Genomic DNA, 15,615 nt, shown 5'->3' on the forward strand with positions numbered 1-15,615 from the left:
ATTGAACCCAGGACCTCATGTATGCTGGGACAAGCGGTCTATCACTGAACTATATCCCCAGCACTTTTTATCAATTTATATTTATATGTATAAGTTAATTTATACATAAAATTTATAATTATCAATTTATAAATACACACACACACACACACACACACACACACCCATATACATGGGATTGAATTGAATCTAGAGGCACTTTACCACTGAGTTACACCCCCACTTCTTTTTGTTTTGAGACAGGATCTCACATTGCTGAGGCTGGTCTTGAGCTTGTGATCCTCCTGCCTCAGTCTCCCCAGTAGTTAGATTACTGTTGTGTTCCACCATGCCAGACCAAGGGTGTTGTTACTTAAAAAATAAAACTTGGGGCTGTGATTGTAGCTTGGTGGTAGAGCATTTGCCTAGCACATGTGAGGCATTGAGTTTGATCCTCAGCACCACCTAATAGTAAATAAATAAATAAAAGGTATTGTGTCTACAACTAAAAATATATACATATATAAATAAAATTTGTATTGAAACATTAACATATAGGAGAGTGCATAAGGACCTAGCTTTATTTCAACAATGAACACAGAATATCAAACTTTATTAAATGCTTTTTTGATTTCAGAAAAATCACACTTTTTCCTTTAACTTAAAGTAGTAAACTAAATATATTCCACAGATAAACTCCATCTGATTTTTTAAAAATGTTTTCAGCTGTTGATAGACCTTTATTTTATTCATTTATTTATACGTGGTGCTGAAAATTGAATCCAGTGCCTCACAAATGCTAGGCAAGTGCTCTACCACTGAGCCATAACCCCAGTCCTCCATTTGATTTTTATTTATTTTCTTTTTATTTAAGTGTATCCTTGACATCTTATACACATACTTACTGCTTTCTGGAAAACATAATTTTTATTTTTCTATTAACTTAAGAATAAACCATGTCTGCAAAGAAACCTGCCTATTAATGGTGGTTACCTCTGAAAAGGGGAGTAAATTGTGTGAACAGAAAAAGGACCGTGCTTTTATTATTTATCTCCTTTTTATCGTGAACTATATATAACACATGCATAGGAATGTACATAAGTACAAATGTAGAATTTAACATTATTTAAAAAGGAACATGTAACCATCACTTAGGTCAAGAAATAGAATAACATATAAATACAAATGTAGAGTTTAACAAATAACTAAAAAGGGAACATGTAAACATCCTTGAAATCAAGATCGAACACTGACAGCACCTGGAAGCCCCCTGCCTGCCCTTCTTGATCACGACATCCTCTGACTGACCACCCTCACTTCTAGAGGTAACTTTTAAAGGTGGTTTTTATCATAAAACTTTTTGTTGTTGTTGTTGTTGTATGTATGTGGTTGATGGGGTACTGGTGATTGAACCTAGGGGCATTCTACCACTAAACTACATCCCAACCCCTTTTGTCTTCCACTTTGATACAGGATCTTAATAAGTTGCTAAGACAGGCCCTGAACTTGCAATCTTCCTCAGCGGCCTGAGTAGCTGGAATTATAGGCATATATCACTATGTCAAGCTCTTTATAGCTTTATTAAACCTAGGTATGCATTCCTAAAAAATATTTTTATTTTGGCCTTGAAGTGTATTTGAACATTATGATAGAATATGTATTCTTTTGTGGTTTTTAAACTCATAATTATGGGGTTTTCGGGGGGCTGGGTACTGGGGATTGAACCCAGGGATGCTTTACCGAGCTACATCCCTGGACCTTTTTTTTCTTATTTTGAAGTTGGATCTCACTAAGTTGTTGGGGCTGGCCTGAAATTTTTAATCCTCCTGCCTCAGTCTCCTGAGTTGCTGGAATTATAAGGTGAGTATCACCATGCCCAGTCCATAATTGTTTTTGAGATTCATCAATGTTGGAAATAGTATAGGTGGTCTGTTCATTTCCACTGCAAATATTATTTCTTTATATGAATATCTATTATAATTTACTTTTTCAGTCTAAGTTTTGTGAATGGACATTTGGATGATTTCAATTTTGTGGCTTATAATGTTGCTATAAAACATTTTTGTACATGTTTCAGGTACACAGGCCCACATTTTTGTTAGCTATAAATCTAGAAATGGAATTTCTGAGTCTTAATGGAAATCTCTGTTTTACTTGAAAAGGTCAAAATGTTTTCAAAATGGTTGTACCAATTTATACACCCACCAGTAATATGAGAATTCCTGCTGTTCTATACCATGCTAACACTTGGTATTGTCATTGCAGTCTTTTTATTGGCCATTTACATTTTTCCTTTTGGGAGTTGACTGCTCAAATCTCAGATATTCTTCTACTGAGACAGTTTTTTTTAATTAATTTGTACAAGCTCATTATACACACACACACACACACACACACACACACATACACACACATACTTGCAATAAGGGTGCTTTCACCCTATTTCCATATTATTTGAAATTTTAATGAGTAGATCTTGTGTGTGTGTGTCGTGCTGGGGATTGAATCCAGGGCCTTGTGTGTATGAGGCAAGCACTCTACCAACTGGCTATATCCCTAGCCCCTAATAAGTAGATCTTACACTAGTATATTTTAAAACCAAAAAAGTGTCAGGCGTGGTGGCACATACTTATAATCCCAGAGGTTTGGAAGGCTGAGGCAGGAGGATCGAGAGTTCAAAGCCAGCCTTAGTAACAGCAATGCACTAAGCAACTCAATGAGATCCTGTCTCTAAATAAAATACAAAATAGGGCTGGGGATGCCGCTCAGTGGTTTAGTGCCTCTGAGTTCAATCCCTGGTACCCCCACCAAAAAAAAAAAAAAAAGAGTGTAAGATCTTTAGTACTAATACTCCAAATTTGTTTTAGTTATAAAATGTCATACACACACACACACACACACACACACACAAACAGCTTTACATTATTCCTCTATATTCTCAGACTTTATTGTACTAGGCTTCATGGTTTCTTTACTTAGATGCGATTCTAAATTGTACACTATTTGCACACTATTGCTACTTATATCCAATTTTTTTTTTTTTTTCACTTTACTGGGAGTACCTCTTCAAATATTTTTTGGCCAAATGGGTATAGGTCATAAACTTTCAGAGTTCTTATTTACTTTGACCACTCTGACCCATACTTAAACATTAGTGAAACTAGGTACAGAATTTATCTCCTAAATCATTTCCACTAGAACACCTAAGGTACTTATGTTTTTAGTAGTTGATACTGAAGGTAAGAAAACCAATGCCAGTCTGATAATCTTTCTGTGTAACTTGTTTTCTACCTCTGGAATCAGAACTAGTTCAGTAACACAGAAAGGTGCTTTTTGTTGGTTTGTTCTTGCATTTTCCAGCTTGGACCTTGGTACAACCCTCATATTTGAAAACCCAGAATCTTTCTTTAGTATTGGAAAATATTTTTTCTGTATTTTCTCCCTTCAAGAGCCTGATCTTTCTATTTGTTATGAAATGAATCCGTATCACTTACATCTATTCTTAAAGCATGAATTTTCCTTATGTAGTTCTGTTATAGTCTGCATATTTCTTTTAATTTCATGAAAGTAGACAGACTTAAGCCTATTTTTTTTTTTTCTTTTTTTTGCAGTGCTAGGGATTGAACCCAGGACCTCTTGCTTGTGAGGCAAGCACTCTACCAACTGAGCTATATCCCCAGCCCTAAGCCTGACTATTATTTAACTAATTTGTTCTATTTTGTTTGAGGTGAGGACTGTTGCTCAGCTAGGCCTTGAACTATGGGGCTCCAGTGATCCTCCTGCCTCAGTCTTCCAAGTAGCTAGGACCATAGGCACACAAAGTGCATCCAGTTTTTACTTCTTATCTATGACAGCTGACTTTTTATTTATGGATCCAATTCACTTCTTGGCTCTGTGAGGATATTTTTTGTGATTAGAATTTCCTAAAGTTCCATTCTGCTATCACATTAGCACAGTACTTCAGGCAATTGTATTTGTTCATCTTAGCCACCCTCTTCCAAATCTAGTTTTCCGCCAATGTTCTGGTGGGCCTTGATCACCTATTCATATTTTAATAAATGAAAGACTACATTGGTTAGTACTTGTAAGAAATCAGCATTCTTCTCAATAGCTATGTTAATCTGTCTCTAAAACATGCAAATGGAATTTTTGCCTGTGGGTCTCTGCAGGTAAGTAGTACATGGACAGACAGGTTTCCATTTAGAAGCAAAGAAAAAGAAAGCAGCCAAAATAACGTACTGCATTTTGATTATAGGGTCCTTTAATGTAAGTACCACAGGTCAATCCTTGATGGAGCACTCTTTCCTTTCTTCCTCCCATTCCACCCTTCTCACCCAATCTATGGTGGAAGTTCATTACCTACACATTCTTTTTCTAGTTCCTGCTTAGAAGGCCTGCCCCAACCCATCTCAAGGTAAACCCCCTTCTTTGCTTGAAAAGTTGTTCTTATGCTTCACCTCAGGAACCAGTGTCATCCCTAAGAGCTCTTTACAGGAAAGAAGGGAGAAAGGAAGCAGGAGAAGCAGCTGTTTTATAGGCAGTTCATTTACCCTGATGTTTCATCATCTCCAAGCCTGCTCCCTCTTCCTAAACTAGTTGACTTTACGTTTAGAGTTTGGGGAAAGAGACCTACTAAGAGATTCTCTGACTTCCATCATGCAGCAGGAGACCTATTCTGGATTGCATCTTATTTGGTGCTGGCTTCCCAATTAATATAATTCTAATTGCTTTTGATTACACTGAAATTCCTTAAAATTCCTGGTATTATAACAACAGTAATGATAGCAGCTAACATTCATTCTGCATTTGCTCAATGTAAAAAACTCCACGTATTTTACACATATTATCTCTTGATTTTCATAATAATTTTAGTATATATAAACTATTGTCATCTATCATCACCCTAATTTTATAGATAAGGAAACTGAGGCAATTGAAAAAAAAAAAAAAATAAGCAACTTGCCCAAGGTCACACAAATGGCAAATAGCAGAGCCTGGATTCAGACACAGATAATCTGGCTTTAAAGCCTCCCGTTTTTTGCTGTTTAATACGATTATGATTTATTCATTGTCTTATATTTGTTTTGCCAATTTTAGTGAGAGCTGAGAAGTACCTGAGAAGGTAAATGGGTACTTTCAGTTCATTATTTCATGATAGAAACCCACTATCTTTCTACATCAGAACTGTTTTCACTTTTAGTGGACAGAAATATCTTTTGAGAAGATGTAGGATCTAGAGAAGAAAACTAGTGACAGAAAACATGCCAAATGAAACTTTTCAATCACCAAAAGGGGTAATATAAGGGATTCCCAAAGGCTTGAAAGTGGCTATTTCCAAGGTGTAGTAAGTTGAAAAAAAAATCTAATGAAAAACAATAGTATTTTCATGTTCTCAACAATCCATTAGTTCACTGTCACAACCACGAGAGAGAGAGGCTGAGAATATACTAAAATTTTAGACCCATTCTTTCCCTGACAGCAGCCTTTTAAATAATTCAACTTAACTCAAACACACATGCACTGTACTACAAACTAGAAATAAAGAAATGAGAGGCACTATCCCACTGTCCCTGCCCTTGCAGAGCTTACAGTCTAATGGGAGGCACAGACAAGAAACAACCATAATTCCATGAGATGAGTGTTAACACAGGTAGGTACAAAGGGTACCAAAAGAACAAAGAGGAGACAGGCCTGCCAAGGAAGTTTCCCTGGAAATAATTGTTAGACTGAGTGTTAGAGATCAAAGTAGAAATGGGCCTAACAAAGAGGGTTTTCTAGGAAAAACAAAAAACTTTAAGGCTAAAGGTTTAAATAATGCACTACTATTAGTTTGCAGAAATGAAACTGAATTTACCATCTGTTTTCTAAACCCTCCCTCTCTATCTACATAACACCTAGGGAAGAGCACTATGGTCCACGCAGAAAGCTGGAAGGCATTTTTGATTCTTCCCTTCTCTTCTTCAATTAGTCACCAAATCTCATCTAATTCAGCACCCTCATATTTGAAATGGATCCCCTAGCCTCCATTCCTACTATAACTACCTTAAATCACGCTCTGTCATTTCTCACCTTGATAATTGTGACAATTTTGTAACTGGTCTTTCAATTAAATCTCTTCTGTGGCTAAAAAACCAAATCTGATCCTGAAAACTTTCCTTGACTGGTGTCCACTTGAGCCAGGCCCTCTCCAACTTCTGCCCACCTCTTTCCCAGTGTGCTAAATTTCCCACAGATCTCTGAAAGCACCATGCCTAGTTTTGCCTAAATGCCTTTACTCAAGCAACTTGTTGGTCCCAGTGGTTTAGAACATTCCAACCTCCCTTGTTAACATCCAGTCTTTAAGCACATCCCTTCTGAAAAGTCATCCTGAGGGCCACTCCTTTCTCTCCTTACTCCCCAGAAGCTGAGCCAGGAACCTCTTCTGGGTGTCCTTATGCCACAATGCTTCACTGGAACTCTTATCACAAAGAATTATGATCAAATTCCTTTGTAATTGTCTTTTTACCTGATTCTCTATGTTCTACATCATCAAGCTAGGACAGTGCCTGACTTATAGGAAGCAACTGAGAAAGAACGAAAGAATGAGTAAATGAACAAATGAAGATAGTTAAACCTAAGGAAGTTGATGAGACAACCAAAGGAGATAATGGAGAGGACAGAACACGGGCAATGCCCACCTTCAGTGGGTAGGAAGAAAGAAGCTAGTGAAAGAAACAGAATAAATAACCAAAGGGGAGAAGAAAACATCTAGGATCGTACAGCAATGCAACCCAAAAGAAGAGAAAATTTTAAGAGGGTGCAGGTGGTCCACAGCATCAAACACTACAAACAGGTCAAAGGTGAGAACTAAGACAAGGCCACTGACTTAAAGGAGGTCCTTGAGGATCCTGACTTCCGGTAATGCTCCATTTCCTACCTCCTCACTCTTCTCAGAACTGTCTAAGACCAGCTTTCTCAGCCATTGTCTGCATTTAGGGCTTATAAATAACCGATGATATGAAACTTACCTGTGCAATCTTTTTTTCTATGATTAAAAAATTGAAAAAACAGAGACTATGCAAAATAAAATCCCACCAACCAGATATAACCAGTGATTTCACTATTTCCTTTTTTCATATTTATATTTTTATATTATTGTACTGAATTCTCTATCCTAATTAAACTAATTATGCTTATATTTAGTAAGCATAACTAATTATAATAAAATTAAATAACATAATTATATTTAAGTAATAAAGCTTAATCTATGCTTCACTCAGCCCAAGTTAGATTTCTCATTGCGAATCAATAAATTAGTATTCTAATTTATAAATAGAAAAAAGAAAAAATATTATAGAATTAGACACCTACTTGGCCACATGTATACAAAGGTTTTTCTGCCACATGCTACTAAAATTACCTCTTAATTTTTATCAGTAACATTATTTTATTCTAAAAGGTGGTATACTATACTAATTATCTTATCTTGACCCATTTAGGTCTGGTTTTATCTTATCTTGTTCTAGAGCTTGGCTACTAAAAACAGGTTAGGCACCAGATATACAAACATCTATAGCAGGATTTTTAATTAGATTTTTGTTTTAATCTCTTCAGTTAAAATTAGACACACTGGTTTATAAATAATTTAATGAAGTCTAAGTTACAACATTAACCATGCTTGCCTGACAATATATCTAGAAAAATAGTGTGAACCTGAGTTTTCAATCCTCTTCTGAGATTTTCTTTTTTTCACTATGGATACGTTTTGGTGGAAAAAATAAAAAGCAGAAGGAATATGACATTTGTAAAAGTAAGAATTGCATGTCAAAGGGTATAAACATTTTTAAGGTTTCTGATACATTGGCCAAACTGAATCCAGAAAGGTTACATAAAATTTATACTTTCTTCCATCTGAGCTTTGTTTCCCATATGCTTGCCTTAAATTAGTGTATGCCAACCCAAGCAAATGAAAATATCTTAGTTTTTTAGTCATCATGTTTACAACAGTGAAAATAAATATTTGTTTATATATATATATGCATTTCTTCTTTACTAATTAATTATTCACATCCCTTTACCTATTTTTCTTGTGGGCTTTGCTTTTAACCTATTGATTTATAAGAGTTCTTTATATACTCATGATATTAACCATTTGTTATTACAAATATTTCCCTTTTTATCTTTTTATTGATGGCATTTAGTATGAGATTTTTTGTTTTATACTATCACATAAATTAATCTTTATTTTTTCATTGGAATCATATCTTGAAAATTGTTCCCACATTCATATTTTATGAATTATTTACTCAAAGTTCTAATATAGTTACAGTGGAGTACCACTGATATCAGTGAGATGATTTATTTCTACCACCTAATATACATTAAAAGATTCTAACTTCCCAAAACTTATAATTACAGTTCCAACAGTGGACAATATGAAGCACATGTTAAAACTAAGTTCTAGACTTTTCTTACTTCAAATTTAGCTATTAAAGACAATTTAAAAAAAAACAGTTTTGAATTTAGAAAATTCATTCAGAGTCCCCTTTAACCCATATGAAGCACAGATCTCTTGCTAGTTATCACCCACCTCTCAAAAACCTGTTAGGGATCCTTATGATGGGACAGGACTGAATGAAGCGCCTCCTAACTGGGTCCCATCGTATTTTCTTCTTACCTGTTACCACAATTATCAGCAATAAGTCAGACACATACAACACATGGCAAATAATACAGTTACTGTAGTTATAAAGACAGAAAAACAGGAAACAAAACAATACTTGAATACAGAAAGAAAGTGATGCAAAGTAGCATTTAACTCTGATTTGGAAGTCAAAATTAAATTAATACATAAGCAGTGATGAAAATTTTAAACTTTTATCCCCATAAGAATATAAACAACTGTGTGCACCTTTCTGGGGGATTGGTTCAATAACATGTGCACTCAATAATCACCAATGCCATCTTGTGGCAAAAATTTACCAGAAGCTTTGCAAACAGATTAGAAATGACACATTTTTCTTAGGTCAGTGAATGTCAAAAAAGGAGCCCTACCCCATACTAACTAGACATAACCCAGGCTCCTGTTCTCCTTAAGGTTTGGTACCCTTCTTTTATTAGTTATAAATCAAAGGTCACCATCTTTTAAGTATGAAGTAAGATGGTCTTATGAGTGAAATTATATGATAGCAACCAAATAGAACAAATGTTTACTCTCTTGGCATTTCCAGGGGGTGGGAGGAAGTTCATCTGCCTTCCCAGGAAACACATTAGCTCCTTATTAACCCCAATTAAAACTTGTTTTTTTATAAAATAGGAAAAATGTAATGCACTTATGAAACTATTAAGTGAGATTATTTTCTCTCTTCCTAAAGTTTTGAGAGCTCCCAAAGATAGCTCTTATTGACAATAAAAACAATGTTTGTATAGTGTATAAAGCTTACAAAGAACTTTCATATATATTTCTTCATATAATTCTCACAACAATCCTGCACTGATTCAACAGTCATTTTATCAAGCACCTGCTATGTCTAGATCCCTGTGCTATGACCTAGGGTTGCAAAAGATGGATATGACCCCTACCCTTAAGAGCTCAGGCTCTGGTGAGGAAGGCAGATGTGCAAGCAAATAATTACATTACAGTCAAATAAGTAACAGGAACTACAAAAACACTCTGAACAAGATATTATCATCATTTGTTGTTTTTGTTTTTGTTTTTGTGGTGCTGGGGATCAAACCCTGGGCCTTGTGCTTACAAGGCAAGCACTCTACCAACTGAGCTATCTCCCCAGCCTTTATCATCATTTTATAAGTAAGAAAGTCAAAGGAAAATTAAGTGAACAAATGCCAGAGTCATGACTCAAGCCTAGGCATTCCAAGTCTAAAACCTTCTTGTACTATACCACACTTACCCTGTCTCAAATTCCCTAGAAAAAGAATAGTCTTTATTTTTGGCAACTGAAAATATATTCCAGTGTCTATCAGTGAAGTTTAGTTTGCTTACTAAAGAACTTGTACATGGAGATACACAAATTCTGTGTAATGAAGTGACACTACCTACATTCATGCCCTTAATATTGTGGAGAAATGGACTTGTAGGTAAAGGGGAGATTTATTTATCTTACAAAGGGTTTATCTTTTAATTCTCTAAATCTTTAAATCAATGGTTCCCAAATTGGAACTAGAGTCTACTGCTAGGCTAAGATGAAGATCCCCAACCCAACTCAAAATGAGAAAATATGGATAAAGGAGTACGTTTTTCAAAAAGCAAAAATGTTGCTTCAAAGGCCTATCCATTTTTCAAAGATTAGAAAATTTTTCTTATTACATATTCTTTATTTTATGGGATGATGGTGATATAAAATGGTAATTGGTTTTGTTTTTTAATACCCTTTCTTAGAAAAATAGAATACTTGCAAGGTTATGTCTACTCTAAAATAAATAAATAAATAAATAAATAAATGTTTTGATTTATAGGTTTATGACATCCAAAAGTCTGGAAAACCACTGCTTTCAATCAATAAGATATATGTTGATGGCTCCTGAATCCAACACTGGAAGCCATACTGCCAAAAGATATATAAGATGCATAAGAAACTTCCCTTACCCTCATGAAGTTTATATTCTAATCAGGGAGACAAGACACACATAAAACAATTAGATAGCAAAACAAGACAGATTATAACAAGTAATCAGCTTTAAATTTGACATTTTCATGTATCAAAAGTGTTAAAATGTACATACCCTTTGACCCAGCTATTCCACTTCTAGGAATCTATTCCTAAAGAAACAATCATAGATGCATGGAAAGATGTATGGACAAAGATATTAACTAGGTATTACTTATAATGGTAAAAAAATTAGAAACACTTTCAATGTCCAATGATAGGGAAATGGTTAAGTAAGTATGCTAAGTAAACATACTTAAATATGTTCATATTCTACACAACACTTAAAAATAGTTTATATTTCTATTTATTAACATGACAAAACATTCACAGTACATTGCAATGAACAAGTTGTAATATTGTATTGGAGTATGATATTTTAGTAAAGAAAAAAGTGTATATATATTCATGAAAAAATACTGGAAGGATATACATCAAATTTTAATTGTAGTTTATCCTTGGGAAGTTTATTATGAGTGATTTTGATTTTTTTCCCTTTTGTGCTGGTCTTTATTTTCTAAGCTCTCTCACTGAATAGGCATTACTTTGGACTAGGAGAAAAACAGTACCATACTACTTAATTTTTTTAAAGTATAAAAAATACTGGAAAGAAACATACAAAAGAGTTAATAGTGGTTATGATTGGGTTGGGATAATCACCCTCTTATGTGTTATCTGAAAACTTTATAACATATTACTTTATATGCCATTTGAAATCTAAAACTACTTTAGAATACCACTGAGGAAATAGCACTGAAAATTACTGAACCAAAGCTGTAATCAAAGATCCTTTTTTGGGCTGGGGTGTAGCTCAGTGGTAGAACTCTTGCCCAGCACGTGCAAGACCCTAAGTTCAGTCTCCAGCACTGCAAAGAAAAAAAAGATCCTTTTTAAAAATGTTTTCTGAGCTTCTTTCAAACATTTTTGGCATATTTCTCTCTTACAACCAACATAACTGTCATGGTCAAGGGCTAATGTTGACTCTATGCAGGTTATTCAGGCAAGGTGTACACTGAATTTGGAACCCACATTTTTTCTTTCTCAAAGAGCAGGGAAAAAGGTAAACCAACAAAGAGCAGGGTAGCACTAACACCATGTGTTTACTCTTCTTTTTATTTTTTCAGAAACACATCTTTTCAATTTCATATATATTCCTAGTCTGAACTTTTTGTTCATTAATGTCTTCATTCTTAGGCATTCAAACTGCCAATCTTCATTAGTTATTGCTTGCAATCTTCATCAGAATGAAAAACACAATTTCTTCAATGATTTCATGAATATTTTATTTTTTGCTAGTTTTAAATTGTTTTTCTTCTTTTAGTAAGTTTACTTCACCATAAAGACAACATACAGAATCAGTGAGTGGATCAAAATGGTAATTGAGCACATGCAAGCAAACTCAGCTTCCCCCAATCTCATAAATAACACAAAAGCCATTTAAAAAATCCATAATCAAAAGAAAGCAAGAAATGCCCTTGTTAGACTAATACTAGGAGGAATCACTAAAAGATGAAAAGCTGATAGAATCAGACCAAAGGAGGAAACTACAGTACAACACAACCAGAGTAAAAGGTTAGGACAAGTGGTAGAAGTCCCAGGGTAAACTAAGCCCAGAGGTGGAAGAGATAGGAAAAGGCAGGAAAAATTGAAACAATTTACAAAATTTACAGCACAACTAGTTGAGGGTAACACAGAAGTTACACAGCAGATTAATCCCTCCCACCATTTACCTGTTTGAGCCAAGAGATGTAGAATAGAGGTATTTGCTCCCAGATGGGAACAGTGGCAACAGACAACAGGAGTACTCTCTGGGTAAGAACAAGGAGTATGAACACTTGGATCAGAGACAGAACAGAGCCCTATGTGAATATTAACAATCAGGCAGAATAAAGGACAGCTATGCTAAAGAAGACTGGCAGTTGGTACCCTTCATCTCATCAGATATTCAGTGTGCCCTCTCATCCCTTCCTACAATCAGTGAGGACTGATTACAATAGATAGATGTGACATTCACAGGAGGGCTAACAAGGCTAATAAGGATGAGTGAGCGTAAACCCAAAATCCAAGTGTGAAAAAGTAGAAAGTATTTAAAAAGTAAAGATACCAAAGAGAACAGAGCACTCTATCAAAATTTCCAAGTGCTTTTTTTTTTTTTTTTTTTTGGTACCAGGGATTGAACTCAGGGATATTCAACCACTGAATCACATCCTCAGCCCTTTTATGTATTTTATTTAGAGACAGGGGCTCACTAAATTGCTCAAGCTGGCCTCAAACTTGCAATAATTCTGCCTCAGTCTCTCAAGTCACTGGAATTACAGGTGAGTGCCACGGGCACTGGGCGTAGTCCACTGTTTTTTTGGGAGGTTTGTTTGTTTGTTTGTTTGTTACTGAGGTTTCAACCCAGGGGTGCTTAACCACTGAACTACATCCCCAGCCCTTTTTATTTTGAGACAGGGTCTCACTTAATTGCTTAGGGCCTTGCTAAATTGCTGAGGCTGGCTTTGAATTTGCAATCCTTCTGCCTCAGCTTCCTGAGCCGCTGAGATTACAGGTGTGGCCATCATGCCCGACTTATCTATTGTTTTTTGACAAGGGTGACAAGATTATTCATTGGGGAATTAATCATCTTTTCAACAAATGATCCTGGACAACGAGATATACTTTTAAATCCAGAATTCTAAACCTATCCAAACTCTTGTTCACCAATTGGAGAAAAAGGCCTTTCGGATGTGCAAGGACACAGAAGTTTGTTTCCCTCAGAATTACTCAAAAATTACACAATGGTACACACTTGTAACCCCAACTACATGGCGGGGTTGGCGGGGAGCACTAAGGCAGAAGGATCACAAGTTCAATACCAGGCTGGGTAACTTAGTGAGACCTTGTCTTAAAATACAATAAAGGGCTGGGGATGTAGTTCAGAGGCTGAAGGCTCCTAGGTTCAGTCCCCAGTACTATGGTGGGGGTTGGGAGAGTTCAAAGATATCTATATCTATATGGACAGATATAGATATACAGGTATAGATATACAGATATGTATGAAATTAAAAAAATAATCCAAGAATAACAAGGCACAAGGAAAGAGTAAGCAGAAAAACCTTCAAGTCTAAATAAGCACAGATAAGGTGAGGCAGGGAGAAAGACAAAACTTTGTATTAAAATTCAAAACTCTGATTCAGAGGATATCAACAGAAATAATTGTAGGATTATAAAGAGGGGTTTTGAGATGGGAAAGCAGAAGAATGTTAAAGACTTTGCATTCAGAAAAGGATACAGATAGTGATGATACAGGCTTTAGTAGAAAAATATAAATTTTATTTTTTTATTTTTATTTAATTTTTTTAGTTGTAGATGGACACCTTTGTTTTATTTATTTATTTTTATGTGATGCCAAGGATTGAACCCAGTGCTTCACATGTGCCAGACAATGCTCCACCACTGAGTTACAACTCCAGACCCAGAAAAACATAAATTTTAGAATTGTGTAAAACATTTCAGTGGTGAGCTCCTCAAAGTATTTAAGGAAGATACAATACATATCTTACACAAACATTTTCAAGGAATAAATAAAGTCATTTACAAGACTAGTATATTCCTGATATAAGAACATTAAAAATTATAGGTAATATCCTTTATAAACATTTGCACAAAAATTCTAAACAAAATATTAGTAGATCAAAGTGAAGTTACATAAAAAGGTTAGTATGTCATGAGCAAATAAAATTTATTCCAAGAATGTAAGACTGATTTAACACTCAAAAATTAATCAACGTAATTCAACGCATTAAGAGAATAAGGAGGAAAACCATACGATAATCTCAATGGATATAGAAAATGCTTCTGATAAAATTCAATACTAAGTAAACTAAGAAAAAAATTTCTTCAACCTGGTGAAAAAACATCATTAACCTATAGCAGACATTATAAAGTAAATACTGAACACTTTCATCACTGGAGATCAGAAATCAGGCAAGAATGTTCACTTCTCTCCAAAAAAAGTACTGAAAATTCAGGCTAGGGTTATAAGGCAAGAAAAGAAAAAACAGAAAGACCAAAGATTAGAAAGAAGGAAGTAAAATTATTATTTATAGATGACATGATTTCTTAAGTAGAAAATCCAAAAGAATCTACAATTAGAACCAAGAAGTAAATTTAGAAGGTTTCTGGATACAAAGTTAATATCCAAAGATAAAAGTATATTCCTCTAAACTATCAACAAATAATTATGAAATGAAAATTTTAAAGTGTTATTTATAATACCATCAAAAGTTACAAACAGTAAAAAGTATCATGCCTATGAATAAATTTAACAAATAATGTGTAAGATCTCTACACTGAAAATTACAAAATCTTTTTTTTTTTTTTTTTTTTTTTTTTGTACCAGGGATTGAACCTAGGGGCACTTAACCACTTAGCCACATCCCTTTTTATCTTTTTTTTTTTGAGACAAGGTCTCCCATAGTTGCTTAGAGGCTTGCTTAGTTGCTGAGGTTGGCCTTGAACCTGCAATCCTCCTGCCTCAGCCTCCCAAAGTCACTGGGATTAAAGGTATGCCCCACTGCACCTGACTGAAAATTATAAAATCTTGCTCAGAGAAATTGAAGATTTAAGTAAATGGTGCCTATACACAGAGAAGGAAAAATTTTTATTTCTTTTTGCCTTATAAGGCCCATTCTCTCAGTCTCTAAAATCCTGTAACTAGTTGATGTGGTAACCATCCTCCTACATAGTTAGACTTCATTACATCCTTATAGTAACTGCTATGTTCACAGATGAGTCTATCCATTCCTCAATATAAATTCATTCTATAAATGTATATTGAGTGCCTATTATATGCAAAACAAAACAGTGCCTTTGGACACAATAATGTGAAAATGAATATGGTTTATGGATGATAGTGATGCTAGTATTCAAAAGGACTACACTATTGAGGGCCAATTTCTAAATCAATTGACCTGAGTCACTAAATGTCATTCTATGGGGACATGAA

General features: G+C 34.8%; 1 protein-coding gene across 3 annotated transcripts in view; it reads right to left on the bottom strand.

Annotated features, from left to right (window-relative positions):
• The window catches only part of KLHDC10 (kelch domain containing 10), a 61,286-nt gene that overhangs the window by 24,510 nt on the left and 21,161 nt on the right, over positions 1–15,615 (bottom strand). For 2 of the 3 annotated variants that reach the window (XM_079149809.1, XM_079149807.1), the window contains exon 2: positions 8,549–8,635. The exons of the other annotated variant lie outside the window; for it this stretch is intronic. In XM_079149809.1, the coding sequence (XP_079005935.1) occupies positions 8,549–8,635 (87 nt within the window). The remainder of the gene's footprint in view (positions 1–8,548; positions 8,636–15,615) is intronic. 3 annotated transcript variants of the gene reach the window in all.

Source organism: Sciurus vulgaris, assembly GCF_902686455.1.
Source record: "Sciurus vulgaris genome assembly, chromosome: 8".
Lineage (NCBI taxonomy): Eukaryota > Metazoa > Chordata > Mammalia > Rodentia > Sciuridae > Sciurus > Sciurus vulgaris.